The sequence below is a fragment of the Dendrobates tinctorius genome, unplaced genomic scaffold (assembly GCF_039654945.1).
Source record: "Dendrobates tinctorius isolate UK_male_01 unplaced genomic scaffold, ASM3965494v1 ptg000184l, whole genome shotgun sequence".
In the NCBI taxonomy this organism is placed as follows: Eukaryota; Metazoa; Chordata; class Amphibia; order Anura; family Dendrobatidae; genus Dendrobates; species Dendrobates tinctorius.
Genome location: NW_027361851.1, coordinates 10929109 through 10950557, shown reverse-complemented (window position 1 = coordinate 10950557; position 21449 = coordinate 10929109). Strand labels below are relative to the sequence as shown.

The 21449-nt window shown below is 46.6% G+C and overlaps 1 protein-coding gene across 2 annotated transcripts in view; it reads left to right on the top strand.

The window, feature by feature from the left end:
• Positions 1 to 20835: 20835 nt before the first annotated feature.
• The window catches only part of CA11 (carbonic anhydrase 11), a 1551304-nt gene continuing 1550690 nt past the window's right edge, over positions 20836 to 21449 (top strand). The window contains exon 1 of one of the 2 annotated variants that reach the window (XM_073552100.1): positions 20836 to 21230. In XM_073552100.1, coding sequence (XP_073408201.1) covers positions 21167 to 21230 — 64 coding nt within the window. In that variant the 5' untranslated portion in view covers positions 20836 to 21166. The remainder of the gene's footprint in view (positions 21231 to 21449) is intronic. The other variant, XM_073552098.1, reaches the window with a different exon arrangement.

Here is a 21449-nt window from a genome sequence, read left to right as displayed (position 1 = left end):
CTAGTCACTTTGGTCACAGCTCTGCCATCGAGCCTGTGACAGAGCGCTCAGATACTCAGTGGGCCTCACACAATCCATAAGTGTCCAGTGTCCACAAGTGTGTGCAGAAATTAAAAATCTCCCTTATCCTCTATGATACAGGAAAGATGTATATCTTTGTACCGTGTTAGCCAGTGGATAGAAAAATATTCAGGATTGAGAGTCCTCAGTAGTTGATACCTTTTAATGGCTAACTGAAAAGATGGTAATACATTGCAAGCTTTCGAGACTACTCAGGTCTCTTCATCAGGCTAGACTAATACAAAATCTGAAGTCACATATTTATGCACAATACAGCCTAGAAAAAATGCAATAGATAAGACAAGTGACGTGAAGCAGAACTATCAATATGGGAGAGGGAGAAACATAAATATAAACATTGGACCAGTTCATAGATAAGGAGTCTGGATGTTTTATGGTCCTCTGATTGGGGTCTAGTTCTGTGTTGCCCCGCAAGGTTTTAAAAGGAAATTCGTTAATTGATGTAAAAAGACATAAATCCATGCGACACATTCATTCCAGCACTGAGAGTGTCAAAGTTCGTCATAAATTTGTACTCCCAAACTCGTCTCTCTCTCTGAGATGTGAAGTTACCTTTCAATACCAGTAATTTCATATCCATGCTGCTGTGATCAGGGATACAGAAATGTTTTGCCACAGGTAGATCCATTCTTTTTTCTCTTATAGTGTGACGATGAGCATTCATCCTTGTTCTAAGCTTTTGCCCTGTCTCCCCCACATACAGACCCCCAGTTGGACATTTAGTACAAATAATTAAGTACACCACTTTCATAATAATTTCACTTTCACTTTCACGATGACGCAGGCTCAACACCTCCTGCATTCGGTCCTATTTTGATCTTGCCACTACCATCAGATCCACCACCAACACCATCATTACCAGCTGCCAACCCCCGCCCAATTCCACGGCCTCTTCCACCAGCCTTCCTCATTTTTGGTAGAAATGTAGACAAAATCCAACAAACTATATAATTAACTTTCACATAATTAAGTACTTTCACCTGCATTACATCTAATGTGGTGTACTTAATTATTTGTACTAAATGTCCAACTGGGGGTCTGTATGTGGGGGAGACAGGGCAAAAGCTTAGAACAAGGATGAATGCTCATCGTCACACTATAAGAGAAAAAAGAATGGATCTACCTGTGGCAAAACATTTCTGTATCCCTGATCACAGCAGCATGGATATGAAATTACTGGTATTGAAAGGTAACTTCACATCTCAGAGAGAGAGACGAGTTTGGGAGTACAAATTTATGACGAACTTTGACACTCTCAGTGCTGGAATGAATGTGTCGCATGGATTTATGTCTTTTTACATCAATTAACGAATTTCCTTTTAAAACCTTGCGGGGCAACACAGAACTAGACCCCAATCAGAGAACCATAAAACATCCAGACTCCTTATCTATGAACTGGTCCAATGTTTATATTTATGTTTCTCCCTCTCCCATATTGATAGTTCTGCTTCACGTCACTTGTCTTATCTATTGCATTTTTTCTAGGCTGTATTGTGCATAAATATGTGACTTCAGATTTTGTATTAGTCTAGCCTGATGAAGAGACCTGAGTAGTCTCGAAAGCTTGCAATGTATTACCATCTTTTCAGTTAGCCATTAAAAGGTATCAACTACTGAGGACTCTCAATCCTGAATATTTTCCTTATCCTCTAGTCACTTTGGTCACAGCTCTGCCATCGAGCCTGTGACAGAGCGCTCAGATACTCAGTGGGCCTCACACAATCCATAAGTGTCCAATGGCCACAAGTGTCTGCAGAAATTCATAATCTCCCCTGTCCTATAGACACCTTGTACCTTGTTTAACATTATTATATAGTTTGTTGGATTTTGTCTACATTTCTACCAAAAATGAGGAAGGCTGGTGGAAGAGGCCGTGGAATTGGGCGGGGGTTGGCAGCTGGTAATGATGGTGTTGGTGGTGGATCTGATGGTAGTGGCAAGATCAAAATAGGACCGAATGCAGGAGGTGTTGAGCCTGCGTCATCGTCTGGCTACATAAGGCCTCGAACGCTTAGTTTTCTAGGAGTTGGCAAACCGCTTTTAAAGCCAGAGCATCAGGAAAAAGTTTTGTCTTACATTGCTGACTCAGCCTCCAGCTCTATCTCCTCCTCTTCTTCAGTTGTAAAAAGTAAAAGCATTGAGTCGTCATTGGAGGCTCATGTTCATGAACCACACCTTTCCTTGTGTCCTTCACCCCAACCAAGATTGAAGGATGACGCAGGCCATACTACTGATTACTCCATGGAGCTGTTTTCACATACCATGCCTGGATTATCAAGTGAAATGGTGAATTACCCAGGCCAAGATAAATCTGACATGGAGTGCACTGATGCACAGCCGCTGATGGATGATTCTGCTGGTACATTCACTCAGAGCACTACATTGTCCTCGCAGTGTACAGAGCCAGATTCTGACCCTGATGAGACTCAGGTGCACCTTCCCGCACACTATACCACCATACAAGGTGACACAGAGGAAGGTGCACATGACATAGAAGAGGAGGTGATGGATGACCCAGTTGTTGACCCAGATTGGCATCCATTGGGGGAAGAGGGTGCTGCTTCCAATAGCTCAGATGAGGAGCATCCACAGCAGACATCGACATCGCAACAGCTGTTATCTGGCAGGCCCGGAGCACTCCAAAGACAGGTTCCAAACATCAAAAGAGTTGCTGGACAGCTTGTCCAGAGGGTCAAAAGATCACAGCGTGCTAGGCCGCAAAATGTCTGCCAAAGTAGGAAGAGTGCAGTGTGGCACTTTTTTGAACAAAATCCTCATGATCAGGCCAAGGTTATCTGTAAGAAGTGCGCAAAGACCTTTAGCCGAGGGAAAAATCTGAAAAATTTGAATACCAGTTGCATGCTTAGACATTTAACCAGCATGCACTTGCAAGCGTGGACACAACACCAAACCTCAAGTGCCACATGTGCAACTGATCACAACGAAGGTAGTCAGCAACGCTACATTGTTTCCCCCACTGTAAGCCCACCGGTTAGCACAGCAGCAAATGTTGAGGTGTCGTTGCAATGCCACAGCAGTCAGGAAATCCCACTGTTATATCAACGAAAGATTGATTCTAGGCCATTAGAAAGAACAACAACTCCATCACCATCATCAACCCTCTCTCAGTCCGCCCTGTCCACCGCTACTTCCACCATATGCAGCTCTCAAGTCCAGCTCACCCTCCCAGACACTATGAGTAAGTCAAGAAAGTACTCAGTCTCTCATCCGCGTACACTGGGTTTGAACGCCCACATTGCCAAACTAATCTCGTTTGAGATGATGCCCTTTCGGTTGGTGGAAAGCGCAGCTTTCCGCAAACTCATGGCCTATGCAGTACCACGCTATGACCTACCCAGTCGCCACTTCTTCTCTCGCAAAGCCATCCCAGCCCTCCACCATCATGTGAAAGACCGCATTGTCCATGCACTCAAGCAGTCAGTGAGCGGAAAGGTGCACCTCACAACTGATGCATGGTCCAGTCGGCATGGCCAGGGCCGTTACGTGTCCATCACTGCGCACTGGGTTAATGTGGTGGATGCAGGGTCCACAGGGGACAGCGGTGGTGGGACAGTGCTGCCTAGCCCACGGTATAGGAAACAGTTGGCTGTAGGCGTTCGACCCTCCTCCTCCTCCTCCTCCTCCAGAAGCGAAAGCTCATCCACAGAGCGCAGTCGTACGAGCACTCCATCTGCAGCTGCCACTGTTGCACACGATGTGTCCCCCTATCGAGCAGCTAGTGGAAAGCGTCAGCAGGCTGTGTTGCAGATGATGTGTTTGGGCGACAGACACACCGCCGAGGTGCTGGCCGAGTACTTTCAGCGACAAATTGAGTCATGGCTGGGCAGTGTACATCTTGAGGCAGGCAAGGTAGTTAGTGATAACGGCCGTAATTTTGTGGCAGCCATAGCCCTTTCAAAACTCAGCCACATACCTTGCTTGGCTCACACCTTGAACCTGGTGGTGCAGTGCTTCCTCAAAAATTATCCGGAGTTAACAGCCCTGCTCCAGAAGGTGCGAAGACTGTGCGCGCACATCCGCCGGTCGCCTGTACACTCCGTTCGTATGCAGAAGCTGCAGCGATTGCTCCACCTTCCCAACCACCGCCTCATTATCGACATTGCAACAAGGTGGAACTCCACCCTGCACATGGTGGAGCGGCTGTGCGAGCAGAGGCAGGCCATAATGCATTTGTGGGAGGATACACGGCCAGGCACTTTGAGAGCAGACATGGAGTTGACAGGTGTGCAGTGGTCGAAGCTGAAAGACCTCTGTAAAGTCCTTCAGTGTTTTGAGGAATGCACACGGCTGCTAAGCGCAGACAACGCCATCCTAAGCATGAGCATCCCACTTATGCGTCTGCTCATGCAAACTTTGACGCACCTTAAGGAGCAGGCTTCTGCAGCCAATGTTGATGAGGAGGAGGGATTCCTTGATGACATTCAGCCATTGTCTGCTCAGGGACCTCTCCTGGACGAGGTGGAGGAAGAAGAGGAGGAGGAGGATGATGGGGATGATTACTTAGGGGAGGAGGATGCATCTCGTGGGGCAAGTGAAAATGTTGGCGTGGCAAGGTCTGGTACAGGGTTTGTGCGTGACTGGAGGGATGTGGATTTGCCAGAAAGTGCTCCTCCAACCAGCACTCGCAGTGTATCATTGACACCGGGAACATTGGCCCACATGTCAGATTATGCCTCGCAGATCCTAAAAAGGGACCCCCGCATTGCCAAAATGATGAACGATGACGACTACTGGTTGGCCAGCATCCTGGATCCACGCTATAAAGACAAATTACAAAACATCATGCCACAGGAGAACCTTGACCTAATATTGGCTAATAAACAAGCAACTCTGGTAAATCGGTTGCTTGAGGCATTCCCAGCACACAGCAGCGGTGATGGTTCTCACACGAGCCGTACGGGCCGGGGGCAGCTTGGCAGAGGTGTTCGTGGTGCACACAGCAGAAGTGGCGTTGGAGACAGGGGTTTCATGACAATGTTGTGGACTGATTTTTCAAGTACCGCTCACACAACTGGTAATACTGCATTGATGGAAAGTGACAGGAGACAGCAGTTGTCAACTATGGTTACAAACTACTTTTCCTCCCATATCGATGTTCTCCCACACAGGTCATTCCCCTTTGACTATTGGGCCGCTAAACTGGACACCTGGCCTGAATTGGCACAATATGCCTTACAGGAGCTCGCTTGCCCAGCTGCAAGTGTGCTATCGGAAAGAGTCTTCAGTGCAGCTGGATCAATCCTGACAGAAAAAAGGACCCGTCTGTCAACCCAAAATGTGGATGATCTAACCTTCATTAAAATGAACCATGCATGGGTTTCCAAGGATTTTGTCCCACCTTCCCCTGATGACACATAGGGTGACAGAAAAATGGCTTGCTTTGGTCCACCTCTTCCTGGGACTTGACCTATTTCACCTTTTGCATCAGCTGAATGTCCAACATCAACATATGCCACTTTCTAAAACTCCCTAACTGTGCTGCCTCCCCCCCCCATGGCCGGGGTCACCACCTAGCGCACGACACCGTGCGAGTGCCGTTGCCCTGGACAGGTGGGTAGGCCGACTCTTGGGCGCGGGCACTGGCACAGGGTCCCTCATAGTGCAATCAAGTGTCTCTGACGGTGGTGGTGCACACCCGCCGTCAGACACACCGCCGTACTATGAGGGGCCCAGTGCCAGTACCGACGCCCACGAGTGGGCCCCCCTTGCTTGGGCAGGGCCCCAGCATTTGCAATCTTTACCTCTCCCTGCTCCTCCGCTGTGTAGTCTGGGCCGTCAAATCCATACTGTGCCTGACACCGTTTGAGCCTGCCTCCTGATGTATAGACATATATTTTGAATGTGTACGCTATCCATACATGTTATCTGGGTATACGGTACCCTTTCTCACCTTTGTGCAATCACGTGCAATCCATACTGGGCCTAACACCGTCTGAGCCTGTCTCCTGATGTATAGACATATATTTTGAATGTGTACGCTATCCATACATGTTATCTGGGGATACGGTACCCTTTCTAACCTTTGTGCAATCACGTGCAATCCATACTGGGCCTAACACCGTCTGAGCCTGCCTCCTGATGTATAGACATATATTTTGAATGTGTACACTATCCATACATGTTATCTGGGGATACGGTACCCTTTCTCACCTTTGTGCAATCACGTGTAATCCATACTGGGCGTGAGAACGGCTGGCGAGCTGTTAAGCAAGCTACAGCACCTGTGGTTTGCATACGTAAGTTTTTCATTTTTTCAGGAATGACGGTTAGGCCTAATTCCGGAACTGCGGTTGACCTGCACTTACTGGGAAATCATTGTTCGCGGGTAATAATTGTAATCAGTGATCCCCATCACTAACGTTGTTCAGCGGGTTATCTGCACCTGTAAGCGACAAACGCTGGCCTTTTCAGTGTAGCGCACATGCAGCCACGGACATGTAAGGGCATGACACACCAGTTATTGGCCAATCTCATGTGCCAGAGCCTCACGTGTCCCTCTAGTAAGCCGGACTCGGACCGCGGGGCATGACGGAGTCTCGTTCATTAACGGAATTAAGCTTGCAATGTGTGCATCTGTTCTGTAGCTGGCATGGTTGAGGTTTCCCAGGTGGAGTCGAATTTAACCGTAGGCTCCACTCCTGGTGGTGCCCTTCTGGACATTCCTTTAAGGTTCAGCTTTGCAACCATACTGCCCACGTAAAATAAACACTTTGCCTTCATGAACGCTGTTTGGAGGGTCATGACTCGTGGGAATAACGCCGCCCAATCAGTTAACCTGCTAGAGAGATCGTTCGTTGCTCCCAAGCATGACATCACACTCCCTAGGAAGAAGGTAATGCCACTGTGGCGACCGTACTCCTGGGGGCGACACAAGTGCACTGCTGCCCAGCCACTGCTCGATGAATCTGCTGGTACATTGACCCAGACCACTACATTCCCCTCGCATGCTACACGGCCTGAATCTGACCCTGATGAAACTCAGGTTACCCTTCCCATATACAGTTCCATCTTACACGGTGACAAAGAGGAAGCTGCAGATGAAAGTGCAGGTTCGGCCCACCCGCCATCAGACACACCACCGTACTATCAGAGGCCCTGTGCCAGTGCCGTCGCCAATGAGTGGGCCCCCCCTGCTTGCTCAGGATCACAGCACTTGCAAGGTTGAAATACTGTGCAGTGAGATGGAAGATGGGGACGACGAGGAGTCCAGACTAGTACAGGGATTCCCTAGCGAGGAGACTTATTTGATTGTTTTCAATGTTGGGACAGAAATTTTTGGGGAGCACTATACTCTGGAGAATGATAGATGGGGCCCACCATACACTGGAACATTCCAAAGGTGGACATCAGACACTGGAGCAGCATTTACAGGGCCCATTATACACTAGAGCATTAGAAATGGGGCCCATTATGTTTGGAGCATTATTTGGGCCCATAAGACAGTGGAGCTTCATCCATGGGGACCAACATATACTGTAGCATTATGTGGAGCTCATCATATACTGTTTCAAACATTATATGGGACCAATGATTCTGTATGGAGAAATAGATGGGCCTTGTCATGAGATGTAAAAAGTGAAGTATTTTTCATTGTACTATACCGCTATTTCTCTGCCGTATCGGAGCATGATGAGTTGTGGTATGTGTTAAAGGGGCGCTCTTTCGCCCAGGGCACATGAAAACCTGGAGCCAGCCCTACCCCCCCACAACTTTAGCCAAATAACCCCCATTTTTCAGTGCGTAACTTGTATTATGAAGTTAATTAAGGTTGACAAGCTTAAGTAAGAAGAATTGATGCTTTTGGCATTCAAATGGGCACTGTAGGTGTGTTTCCTGTCCTCCTCTCACTGCCGACTTTTATTCCCCATTGACTTACATTGGGTTTCGTGTTTCGGGACGACCCCGACTTTTCCCTATAAATCGGACGATCTTGCTCGACCCGACTTTTGGAAAAGTCGGGTTTCACGAAACGAAACTCGACCCTAAAAAACCAAAAGTCGATCAACTCTAGACATTTCCATTTCTCTATACACCGTATTGAGCTGTCCGATTCTCAAACAGTATCGGATATCTGGTGTTCTTATTACGGTCACATCTACACAGAGTCAGCGCGTGTGTGTGACATTCCATAAATACATATACGGAGATTGACAGTTTAACCAACAACATATACAGCTGTACACCTCTGATACAGTACCGTATATCTTCTTGTTGGATTACGGTGAAATACATACTGGGTGAGCATCTGTGACTCACAAAATATATACGGAGATTTCACTTCTTACATACACCTTACACAGCTGTACGCTACTCATACAGTACAATTTCTCTGCTGGTATTTTTGGTACATTTTCCCAAACATGAGGAAGTCTGGTGGAAGAGACCGCGGACGTGGGCGGGGGGGCACAGCTGGTACTAATGGTGGTGGTGGTGCATCGGCTGGTTCTGGCAAAAGCACAATAGCAGCTAAGGCAGGAGATGTTGAGCCTGCATCATTGTCTGGCACAAGAAGACCTTTAAGGTTCCTATTTCTGGGAGTAGGTAAATCACTTTTAAAGCCGTAGCATCAGGAACAGGTTTTGGCTTACATTGCCGAAACAGCCTCCAGCTCTATTGCCTCCTCTTCTGAAGTAACAAAAGCTGCAAGCACTGAGTCGTCAGTGCAGGCCTCTGGTCAGGAACAACACCTTTTGTTGTTTCCTTCACCCACACCAAAAGTGAAGGATGCTGCAGCACACACTTCAGATTACTCCATGGAGCTCTTTTCACATACCATTACTGGGTTATCAAGTCAAATCCTGAATTCCCCAGTCCAAGATGAATCTGACATGGAGTGCACTGATGCACAGCCACTGCTAGATGAGGCTGCTAGTACATTCACCCACAGCACTACATTGCCCTCGCTGTCTACTGAGCCCGAATCAGACCCTGATGAAACTCAGGTGCCCCTTCCCGCATACTATACCACCTTACACGGTGACACAGAGGAAGGTACAGAGGAAGGTGCAGATGACATTGAAGACGAGGTCATGGATGACCCAGTTGTTGACCTGGATTGGCATCCATTGGGGGAAGAGGGTGTTTGTGACAATAGGTCAGAACTAGTGTTGAGCGATACCATCCGATATTGTGAAATATCGGATCGGATTGGATCGGACCGATACCCAAAAAGTATCGGATATCGCCGATTCCGATACCGGAAACCAATGCAAGTCAATGGGACAGAAATATTAGAATTAAAAAAAACCCTTTCTTTCCTTGTAGGTTAATTCTACATGAAGAAAAACAACTAATAATAATGTAGAATGTATTGGGGGAGGTGGAGGAGACATTAAAGGCATAGAGGTTTAGCCCAATCAAATGGAATAGCAGGAATCAATTTTTTTTTTAAAGACGTTCGGAGTTACAAAGATATTGACTATGTTAACCTTTTTTATATTTTGTCAGATATGTATGTTTCACTACTTCCATGCTCTTCACCTTCTTTTTTACTTCTCCCACACTTTCTCCTTCATGATCCTCAGCAGCAGCATCTTTTTCATCAACTTCTTTTTCACCTTATTCATCTTCTTCTTCTTCACCTTCTTCCTATTATTCTTTTTTTTACATTCTTCATATTCTTCTTATTCAACTATTATTCTTCTTCTTCATATTCTACTTCTTCATCTTCCTATTCTTCTTCTTCATCATATTCTTATTTGTGACAGTCATTCCTATAATTGTTATCTATAAAAGTTTGAAGATTACACCTTCCATTCTGCCTGTCACAAAAGATTTACAACAGGATTTGTCCACGTTCAGTTTGGCCTGCAGCAGCAGGCATTTTCCAGGGGCACCACGAGGAGGAACGGACTCACCCCCATACACTGCTTAATCTTTTTCTGCTTATAATTTAGATATCTTTTGCTCTGATTTTTAGTCTTATGCTTAATGTTCTTCTGCTTTTTATTCTTCTGCTTTTTGTTTTTCTGCTTCTTGGTCTTCTGCTTCTTGGTCTTCTGTCTCTTGTTGTTCTGTATCTTGGTGGTTGCCTTCATGTTCTTTGTCCTCTTGGTCATCTTCTTCAGGGTCATCTTTTTGGTCTTCTTCGGGGTGGTCTTCCGGGTCGTCGTCTTCAGGGTCATTGTTTTCGTGGTCGTCGTCTTCTTCGGGGTGGTCTTCAGGGTCGTCGTCTTCAGGGTCGTCGTCAGGGAGATCCAGAGTGATAACCAAAAACCATTTCCAAAAGCTTGAACTTGGAAATGTAGCAGAAGGTACAAGAAGGCTGAGGAACTGCCAAGAACCAGCTGACGGTACTGGAACCCGGATGGGTAGCAGAAGGAACAAGAGCCAGTGGCACTACCGAGGACCATCTGACGGTGCTGGAACCCGGAGGGGCAGCAGAAGGAACAAGAGCCAATGGCACTACCGAGCACCAGCTGACGGTGCTGGAACCTGGTTACTAAGCAGGAGGTACCTGTGCTAGAAAGCACTACCATGGACCAGCAGACGTTGCTGGAACTCAGATACTGAGAAGGAGGCACCTAAGCCAAAGGCACTGCCAAGAACCAGCTGACGGTGCTGGAACCCGGATGGGTAGCAGAAGCTGCAAGAGCCAATGGAACTAGCGAGGACCAACTGACGGTCTGGAACCCGGAGGGGCAGCAGAAGGAACAAGAGCCAATGGCACTACAGAGGACCAGCTGACGGTGCTGGAACCTGGTTACTAAGCAGGAGGTACCTGTGCTAGAAAGCACTACCAAGGACCAGCAGACGTTGATGGAACTTGGATACCGAGAAGGAGGCACTTAAGCCAAAGGCACTGCCGAGAACCAGTTGACGGTACTGGAACCCGGATGGGTAGCAGAAGGTACCCATGAAAAACAAAGTTGCAATGCCGTGAGCCAGCTGCAGTTACCGAAACCCACAGTCCTACAGGGGGTGCTTGTCCTATTGGCACTAAGGAACCAGCCTTTGTTGCCAGATCCCGCAGCCCACATATGAAGCCCATAAACTGCAGACACCATAGACTCGGCTAACCCAACTGCAACACGACAGGACAATGTATTGGTGGCAAAGTGACATTGACACTACCCGGAAACAGCAGGCGTGCTGGAACCAGGCTGGGCAGGAGGGAGTACCTGCACCAAAGATAATGCCGGGAAATAGCTGGCGGTACTGGAACCCAGGGAAAATACTACAAACTGAGTGGAGAGAGAGGCCTAATTGGGGATCAGCTGACGTTACTGAAGCCCAGTAACACAGGAACAAGTGTTGATTGTGCAGACGGCACTTCTGAGCAGCAACTGGCGGTGTTGGAGGCCAGGGTAAATACTAGAGACAGAGTGGAGCCAGAGGCCTAATTGGAGCAAGTTTGAAATCAGTAGTAGTGTGATTGTGGAGGCAGAAGTAGACATTGCCGGACACACAGCAGGGGAGCAGCTGGCGTTACTGGACCCCACTAACACTGGAGCATGTGTTTTTCTCTGTGCAGATGTCACTTCTGAGCAGCAACTGGCAGTGTCGGAGCCCAGGGTCAATCATGGAGTAGGCTGAGGCCTACTTGGAGCAAGTGTAAAATCTGATGTAGTTTGAATGTGGAGGGAGCAGGAGATATTGCCGGACACACAGCAGGGGAGCAGCTGGCATTACTGAACCCCACAAACACAGGAACTAGTGTTTTTCTCTGTGCAGACGGCACTTCTGAGCAACAACTGGCGGTGTTGGAGCCCAGGGTCATTCATGGAGTAGGCTGAGGCCTACTTGGAGCAAGTTTTATATCTGATGTAGTTTGAATGTGGAGGGAGCAGGAGATATTGCTGGACACACAGCAGGGGAGCAGCTGGCGTTACTGAACCCCACTTACACTGGAGCATGTGTTATTCTCTGTGCAGACCGCACTTCTGAGCAGCAACTGGCAGTATTGGAGCCCAGGGTCAATCATGGAGTAGGCTGAGGCCTACTTGGAGCAAGTGTAAAATCTGATGTAGTTTGAATGTGGAGGGAGCAGGAAATATTGCCGGACACACAGCAGGAGAGCAGCTGGCATTACTGAACCCCACTAACACAGGAGCTAGTGTTTTTCTCTGTGCAGACGGCACTTCTGAGCAACAGCTGGCGGTGTTGGAGCCCAGGGATTACAGTTTAGGTGGTAGAAACATGAACACAACAGGAGACCTGGATACTGTTGCCAACCATTATTTATTCTGGAAGAGGACTGGCAAATTCTGACGAGATCCAGGCCTTGTTCATTTTCAGAAAAGTAAGCCGGTCAACGTTATCGGAGGATAGTCGCATGCGACGGTCTGTTAGTACACCTCCTGCGGCACTAAAGACGCGTTCCGATAATACACTAGCAGCAGGGCAAGCCAGCACCTCCAATGCATACTGGCTAAGCTCTGGCCATGTATCCAGCTTAGAGACCCAAAACTTGAAGGTGGAAGAGCCGTCTGGGAGTACACTGACAGGGCAAGACATGTAGTCTGTCACCATCTGACGGAAACGTTGCCTCCTGCTGACTGGAGCTGTCTGTGATGGTGTAAACGTTTGTGGCGGGCACACAAAACTTTGCCACATTTGGGCCATTCTGGTCTTGCCATGTGCTGAGGCACTGCTTCTGCTCCCTCTTTGAGCAGAGCTTCCTCCACTGCCTTGACGCACTGAGCTGCTTTGTAAAGCACTAGCAACACTGCTCTCGGGTGGAATGCAGAACATGATGGAATGCACCAGTGTGTCTTGATACTCCCGCATTTTACGCTCCTGGTTCAACGGTGTTATGAGGCTTTGTAAGTTGTCCCGGTTGGAAGGATCTAGGAGGGTGTACACCCAAAAATCAGCCTTGTTGAGAATGTGGGCGATGCAGCGGTCGTTTTTCAGGCACTGCAGCATGAAATCAACCACGTGCTGCAGACTCCCAACTGGCCAAGAAACGCTGTCCCCTGCTTGAGGCGTCATGTCTGCCTGCTCTGCATCACCCCACCCTCGCTGTACCTACTGACTACTAGAGCATTGTGTACCTCCGTCCTCTGGAGAGATGTCTTCCTTCTCCATTGACTCCTCCTCATCCTCCTCACAAAGTGTCCCCTGCCTAGGCCTTTGTGAGGAACCACGTTGCTCAGACTGTCCAGAAGCAGATGTCATTTGTGACTCCTCATCCTCCACCTCTTCCAAAACCTACTCCCTTAGTGCTTGCAGTGTTTTTTGAAGCAGGCAGATAAGGGGGACAGTCATGCTGACTAGTGCATCATCTGCACTCGCCATCCGCGTGGAATCATCGAAGGCACGAAAAACGTTGGCAGATGTCCTTCATAGAGGCCCACTCAGTGGTGCTGAAGTGTGACCGGCGCACAGTGCGACTTATTTGCGCCTGATGCAGCTGGTACTCCATTACTGCTGCCTGCTACTCACACAACCGCTCCAACATATGTAACGTTGAATTCCACCTGGTGGGTAGGTCACATATGATGCGATGTTCCGGAAGGCGGAATCGGCGCTGCAGAGATGCAATGCTCGATCTTGCCATGCTGGAATGCCGCAAGTGAGCGCACTCTATGCGGACCTTGTGCAGCAGTGCATCAAGATCCGGATAGTCCCTCAGAAAGCTCTGCACGACCAAGTTTAGCACATGTGCCAGACATGGTATGTGAGTGAGGTTGCCTAGGCCCAGAGCTGCCACTAGATTTCGGCCATTGTCACACGCTACCAAGCCTGGCTGGAGATTCGCTGGCATCAACCACACGTCGCTCTCCTGCTTGATAGCCTTCCAGAGCTCCTGCGCTATGTGGCTTTGATTCCCCAAAGAAATTAATTTCAGTATGGCCTGTTGATGTTTGGCCACGGCTGTGCTCATATCGGTTGTAACAGGCTCCTGCAGCGCTGATTCAGAGTAACTGGACTATGTGGAGGTGTCAGTGTGTACAGACTGGATTCCTGCAATCCTTGGAGTTGGCATAACATGTACAGCGCCACTCTCAAGATCTGTACCCGGTTCCACAACATTGACCCAATGGGCAGTGAGGGAAAGGTATCGTCCCTGTCCATGGTTACTGGACCTTGCTACTGACAGCGTTTAGTAGCGCATGCTTAATTTTTCTCTCCACATGCTTTTGCAGGGCAGGGAAGGCTTGCCTGCTGAAATAAAAGCGGCTGGGCATGGTGTATTGTGGGACTGCCAATGCCATGAAGTTACGGAAGGTGTCAGTCTCCACCAGCCTGAATGAGAGCATTTCAAGGGCAAGTAGTTTTGCAATGCCAGCATTCAGAGCCTGTGCTCTGGGATGGTTTGCCGAGTATGGCCACCTTTTCTCCCATGCCTGTGCTATCGATGGCTGTAGAGTTGCCTGGGAGTGTGAGGGTGACAGGGAACGTGGTGCTGTGGGTGAAATGTCACTGGGTCTCTGGACAACAGTGCCAGAGGTTCTTCCATGGCGATCCTGTGAGGAAGCCAAACCAGCTGTGTGTGAGTTGGAGGAAGAGGCTGCAACACGAGCTGAAGAGGTGGTAGGTGGTGCTGTAGGTTGGCCTATGTCTTCAGTGTGTCTTTGTAACTCCACCACGTGCTTGGTCCGCACATGTTTCCACATATTTGTGGTATTGAGGTTGCTGACACTTTTTCCTCTTTTGACTTTCTGATTACACAGCTTGCATTTGACAAAGCAAATGTCATCTGCAACTGTGTCAAAAAATGACCACGCACTGCAAGTCCTGGGAGCGCCCGTTTTGGGTTTTGGAAGTCTGCCCCCTCCCTCTCCCTCCTGTTTTGGCCGTTCAGGGAATCTCTTCCTCAGAGCTGCTCCCACCACCTTCCTGTTCCTCACACCATGATGGGTCAAGGACCTCATCATCTACACTCCCCTCTTCAAACACCTGCTTCTCCTGGGTAGTCTCGCCAGCACAGTACGCACCAGAAAGTGGCACCTGAGTCTCATCATCTGATGCGTACTGAGGTGTGCTGACCATAGGCACTGGCCCACCCGCCTCTTCAGATTCAGAGGGACAAAGTATTTGCGCATCACTGCATACTCCCTCTTCTTCACATTCTAGAATGCTGCTTGGCTGCCCCCCTGTTTCCAAGCCAAGAGATTCAGAGATCAGAAGTAGAGATGGCTCCTGTCCAGGGCTCTCTGACTGCCGGGGCAATTTGGCAGGTGGTGAAGAGACAGATGGTTGCTCTTCAGTGCTCATGCCCTGAGAGGATGTGGGAGTAATTGAAGTCGATGCGTTAGCTGCCATCCATCCAACAACGGCTTCAATTTGTTCGTCCCGCGGTATCGGAATGCTCAACACTAGCCACAACTCTTTCTCCACACACAGGATTGTTCCATTCAGTAATAGTAGGCACAAGCACACCTGTCTCCTAATAATCCTGTAACCTTGCACCCACTGAATTGTTTTGGATTTACATAAATTAAACTGACCTCCACCCTCCACTCTTGTATCTACCAAAGCTTTATCATGTTGGTTGTTTTTATTGTTCAGATAATCACCAAATCTACATGGAGGCATCTATCCATTTGTGGAGTGTGGCCAGCAAGTCAATAACTCTTATCTCCTTCCCCCATTGATCGTCTATTTTAGATGATAACATCTTGGAAGGCTCAAATGATAACCTCTTCAAATGGGGCATTTCTAATGATACGATTCCTAACAGATACACTTACAACAACTTGCATATAATCATCATAAGTGTTTGCTGAAATATCATTTTTCATTACCTCCTCCTTCCACCTTTGAGCACAATCTTTTAACGTAAACCATGGTTTTTCATTGGGCGGCCAGTCCGCCTCAGATGGGTATTTATGCCGCAATGCCATAGCCACAACATCAAGCATACTACACACCACATGTGGTTGCTGGATTATCAAGGTATGGAACGCCTCCTTCACTACAGGCTCATGACTGAGTTGGACAAATTTTGGGCCATCCACAGCGTCTACCTGTACTTCATGAGCCCCCATCTCCCATAATGTGACTGCCCAAGTTACCAGGGATTCATTTGACTTTTGAGAAAAACGATCATGAAGATCATTAAGCTCCTGCTGACTGTAATCCTCTACCGCATTTTCATTCCGTTTACCTGTCGCTGTCTCTACAATCCGTCTCCGATATATAGGATGAACTTTCACTGGGTTAAGAGGAGGAGCAATTTCCCTCTTTCCATGGAAATGTTCATTCTCAGACTCAGGATCGGTGATGTTTTCGGAGTCAGTTGAATTCCACACATCATCATCCCACTGATCAGGGTTCCAATCTGTTCCTGCTTTGGCTATGGCCAAAGCTACTTTCTTTTTATTCACCTTGCCTTTCCTCCTTCTGTTCTTATACTCTGCTACACGTACGGCAGCCTTTTCTGTAACATTTTGATAGCCATCACATTTATCCATTAATATCTTATTCTGACATTGTGCTTTAACCAATGCATTCTGGGCTTCACACAACTGTTTTTCTAATTCCTGTACTTTTGTTAACAAACATATTCTTTCCTTATGCTGTTTTCTATATGCAGACAACAATATCCATCCGCGCCTACCAACAGCGCTCAACTCTTTACCTTTCTCCACTTTCACTTTCTCTAAGCATGCAGCCACATCAGCAGGTTCTTGGTCCTTCAGACATCTGTGCCATGCTGCACCCAAACCAGCACTGTGCGACCACTTGGTTGCCAAATTATGATAGGGAGCCTGTTCCCTGCCTGGAATCTCAACAGATTCACACACAGCCACCTTTTTCTTAAAGACAGGCATGTTTTACGCAATATCACACTATCACACAGAGTCCTGTTAATATTATTAATAAAAAAAACTTCTGAGCCTTCTGCGTATCCTGCCGACTACGCCAATTATGTATTGCCAAGTTTTTAACACTAAGGTTTGGATACGGCTTTAAAGAAGGCTACTGCTTGCGATATAACGCAATTTTATTTCACGGTACAAAATTAAAGGAATGGTATGATTAGATAGTATGATTGCGTACACTTTTGTATATTTTAAGATACAAAGGTTAAGTACAGATAAAGATTGAATACATATGGTTAGGTATATATAAACATTAAATATATACAGTATATGCATATCATCAATCACCAAGAGGCTTTTAAACATCATCCATCTGGAATATCAGAGAAGCAACACCAAGACAGAGACCCCTGAAAGATTCACAACACTGCACGGGTGTCCCCACTTATGCAGGTGTCAACACTGTACACATACAGGTATCCAGTTTTTGCTTCTGTCTAAGTCATGTTTCTCTGGCCTTATATAATAAATTACACTAATGTGTAACTAGCTTCATCCAGCCCATCCAGTGGCCAGCCTTCAAGGTTGGATGAAACAGACAACATGGCATCATCAGACAATGGGTCATAAACCCTAACAATATAAAAGCCACATGGGTTTAGAAAAAAATCAACACAGACAGAGGTTAAATAAACCGTAATGTTTTACAATGACAAACAGCAAACATCGATTCTCAAGATTGTCACTGTAACCATTATCTTGTCTGTAACTGTTTGACTAGAAATGCAGCTCTGTATATACAGAATTCATTCTATATATTTAAATATGGACTCAAAATAGCCATTTTTATATTTGCACTACAGCACCTTGCCCTGGACCCTGGTGTGCCCCTAGCATGCACACTGCCTGGAACTTTGCCTTGGACCTTGGCGTGTTCCCTAGCATGCACCATGTCTGGATTTCTGTTGTGCCTCCTTGCCTGAACCCTGGTTTGCCTGCCGGATTCCCGGTACCTGCCAATCGCTGCCAGAGATTCTAAGCATGACTACTACGGCCTGACGTCCGGAGCTGATGTCCGCAACCTGATGCCCTGATCCTGTCGATCATTGCCAGCTGTCCGGAGTCCGATACCATCGAGCTTTGCCGGTACCCAGGTGTGCCACCCTGCACGTACCATGCCATGAACCTTGACGTGCCCATGCATGCACCTTGCTGTGTTTTCCCTGTTATCATGTCTTGCACCTGATGTAACCCTGATTTTGTCTTAATGAAGATACCTTGGAACCACGTCTTGTCTTGTTTCCTGCACGTCCTTTGTCATCAGACACTCACACTTAGTGTCTACCTGAGCCGGCAGTCTAGTTCCAGCAGTCGTGGTGGCTCACCCCCCTGGTCTTGCCCCTGACAGTCCTTGTAGAGGGGGTGGTTCCTCACAAGGTCAGCTCGCCCTAGGTGGGTGGGTGCCACGACCCAGAGGGTCCACTCTAAAGAAAACGACTCGGCGTAAGCTGACTCCGTCACAATACTGTGCTCACAGCAGCTCATTCACCAATGGTTCCCAGCCTGGATGGTCGCCTTTTGGCACTGTCCATGTTGAAAACTGTTTATCTCCAGACATTGATTATGGTTTAGGACATAACAATGGACAGGTGAGGAAGATTGTTGTTTTTTTTTATTTTTGCTTTATTACAGAAGATGAAGGATTCAATGGAATGGGCGTTAGGTGAGAAAATAACTGTGATTGTTATTTTAAATAAAAAAATTAAAAGTGTGTTTTGCTTTATTTCAAATAAAAGACTTTATTCTGACTGTGTCTTTATTTAAAGTACAACTATAGGATTAGTGATGTCTTATAGATGTCTCTTCATTACTAAGCTGTGGTCTTGATGTCACCTGACAATATCCATGACCCATCACCAGCCTGAGAATACCAGCCCCCAGCTGTTTGATTTAGCTTAGCTGGTTGTCAAAAATGGGGGGACTCCACAACGTTACTTTTTTTTTTTTTTTTTAAATAATTCAAAAAATCGAAGTGGAGACCCTTCTATTCTTGGTAAACAGCCATGCTGAAGCTGACAGCTGAGGGTTTCAACCCCCAGCTGTTAGTTTTGCCTGGCTGGTTATCAAAATTGCAGGGAAACCCAAGCCATTTGTTTCTTTTAATTATTTATTTACAACGCAGGTGATAGTTGATGAGTACTCCCATCAGCCGCTCTGTTCTTACTCTTATTACAGGCAGCAAGTGGCAGCTGATGGGAGCTACAGTATTGTCCCATCAGCCAACACCAATGACCAGAGATAGACTTTATACCTCCAATCATAGCTGAGCACTGACTCTGTCATCTGACAGCGTGGGAAACTTGGCTGTTTCACCAGCGGTAATGATTTTGCCGCCAATTAGAAGCAGTGTTTGTCATGGTGTCATGCACCCGGTGTTCGGGAGCCGAATCCGAAAAGTAACACAGACTTACTGGTGAAGTCTGTGTTCGGTGTCCGTGCCTAAACAGTAGATATTATGATCGAATGATGAACTTTACTGTTCGGGTTCACCCATCTCTACTAGTGATGAGGGATTATACTCGTTGCTTGGGTTTTCGAGAGCATGCTCGGGTGTCGTCTGAGTAATTTGGTTTGCTCAGAGATTTAGTTTTCGTCGTCTCAGCTGCATGATTTGCGACTGCTGGACAGCTTCAATACATGTGTGGAATGCTTGTTTGTTAGGGAATTCCCACATGTATTCAGCCTGTCTACAAGTCGCAAATCATGCAGCTGAGTCGATGAAAACTAAATCCCTGAGCACATCAAAATACTCGGAGGACACACGAGCAATGAGTATACTCGCTCATCACTAATCTCTACCCATATTCTATTCTGTGTCTTCCTCTGGCCTCCACAATTCCTACTTCCAGCACAGCCTCTAATTATGCTCTCCTGCCTTGATGCATGTTGCTGCGGTAATCTCCATAGATGCCACACTACCACTCTTTTATCTATTATAAATGCAAAGAACTCAGCAGTATTCCAATTTTGACCAACAATTCTATTTATCTACTTTGTCTTATCCTTGGCCGGTGATATGTTGTGCTAGCCACAGGCTGTCAGAGCGCTATCAAGGCCTGGAGGACATTGAAGCTTCACAATAGCTGGGGTGTCATAGGTTGATGAGCACTCTACCACTTCTAAAATGCATTTATTATAGGAATCAAAAGAGTTTTCCACGGTTTAGGCTCCCATATATTATTATTGAATCTCTCTTCACTTTGGTATGGATTAATTTCTCTGTAATTGCAATGGTAGAGGGACCATATAGAACAGCTTTGATCCACTTCAATCATCGTCTATTTTTTCTCATGGGGCAAGAGATGTTTTTTCACCCTACAGCAAAAAACGATAAGTACAATAGATAAATAGGAGAACACAAACAGAGATCACTTTATCTTAGCAAGAAAATGTGTAACTCACTGCTAAGTGCGAAGCAAAATACAACAGTAACACCCCGTACCCTGATTTGTGTCTCTGTTTGTTTTCTTCTGCAGTTTGATTGTTCTGTTTCATACGATCCATTTTACATTTTTATTACATGCACGGATTTAATTTTATAATTGAGTGCATTTTTTACACTAATTGCATTGTTACGACACAAACTAATCATTGTCTTCCATGTATGTGAGATTGATGCCAATGATCTCTTCTGAATGTGACACTAGGACCATTTGGTTCATAGATCACCAATTCTCTGGAGGATACGGAGGGTGACAAAGAAAAGAACAAATTTTAAAGAGCAGGAAAAGAAACCCTTATTTATACACCAACTATGCAAAAAGTGGAACAGAAATGTAGAACTGAAAAAGGAAGATGTGGATTTCAGAAATGAGGGCAGGCTAGGACATCTTAAGGGAAGGAATCAACACATATTATATAAGGGAGACAGCACGAGAGAGAGAAATAAATAAATATATTCAAAAGGAAAAAAAAAAGAAAGAAAAAGGGGAGGGTGAGAGTAACTGGAAGGTACAGAGCCGAGGAGAAAAAGGAAAAAATGAACGGAATGAAAAAGGAGGAGCAAAAGAAAATCAAACAAGAAGGTTTATTTTAAGAGCCAAGGAATTGTGCCAGGCAGAGTGATAGTGAGAGGTGATAGTTTGGGATAAGCACCAGGCAGCTGAATAGTTTGCCTTTTTTCCTTGGCAGATTCAATAAACTGTAGCTAACATAAGGAAGGGAGGGAGCCAGTAAGGGTTATCTCATTCTTGGAAACTAGCAGCTTTTTTTCCCTCTCAACCTGTGTTTGTGTTGATGGGGATCTAGCTGTCTTCCAGCATTCAGGAGATGAAGGGATAACCAGCAGCAGAATGCCGGAATTCATTTGGAGATCTGTGTTAATCCTTCTGGCGAGCACTGCCATATACACCGCAGGTAAGTAATAGCATGCTGGGCACCGGCCACTACCGTCATCTCAATCATTAATGCATGCATTCTATTAACAGTCACCGGTAAGTAAAGGCTTGATCATCGCCGTAGAAGAGGTTGGAAAATGTCATTATGTGTTTCGTTTTCACTTTATGGGTTGACATATCACTTTCTACTGTCTTACAGAAGTGCGATAATGCTGAAGTGTAACTTTCATATTCCTAA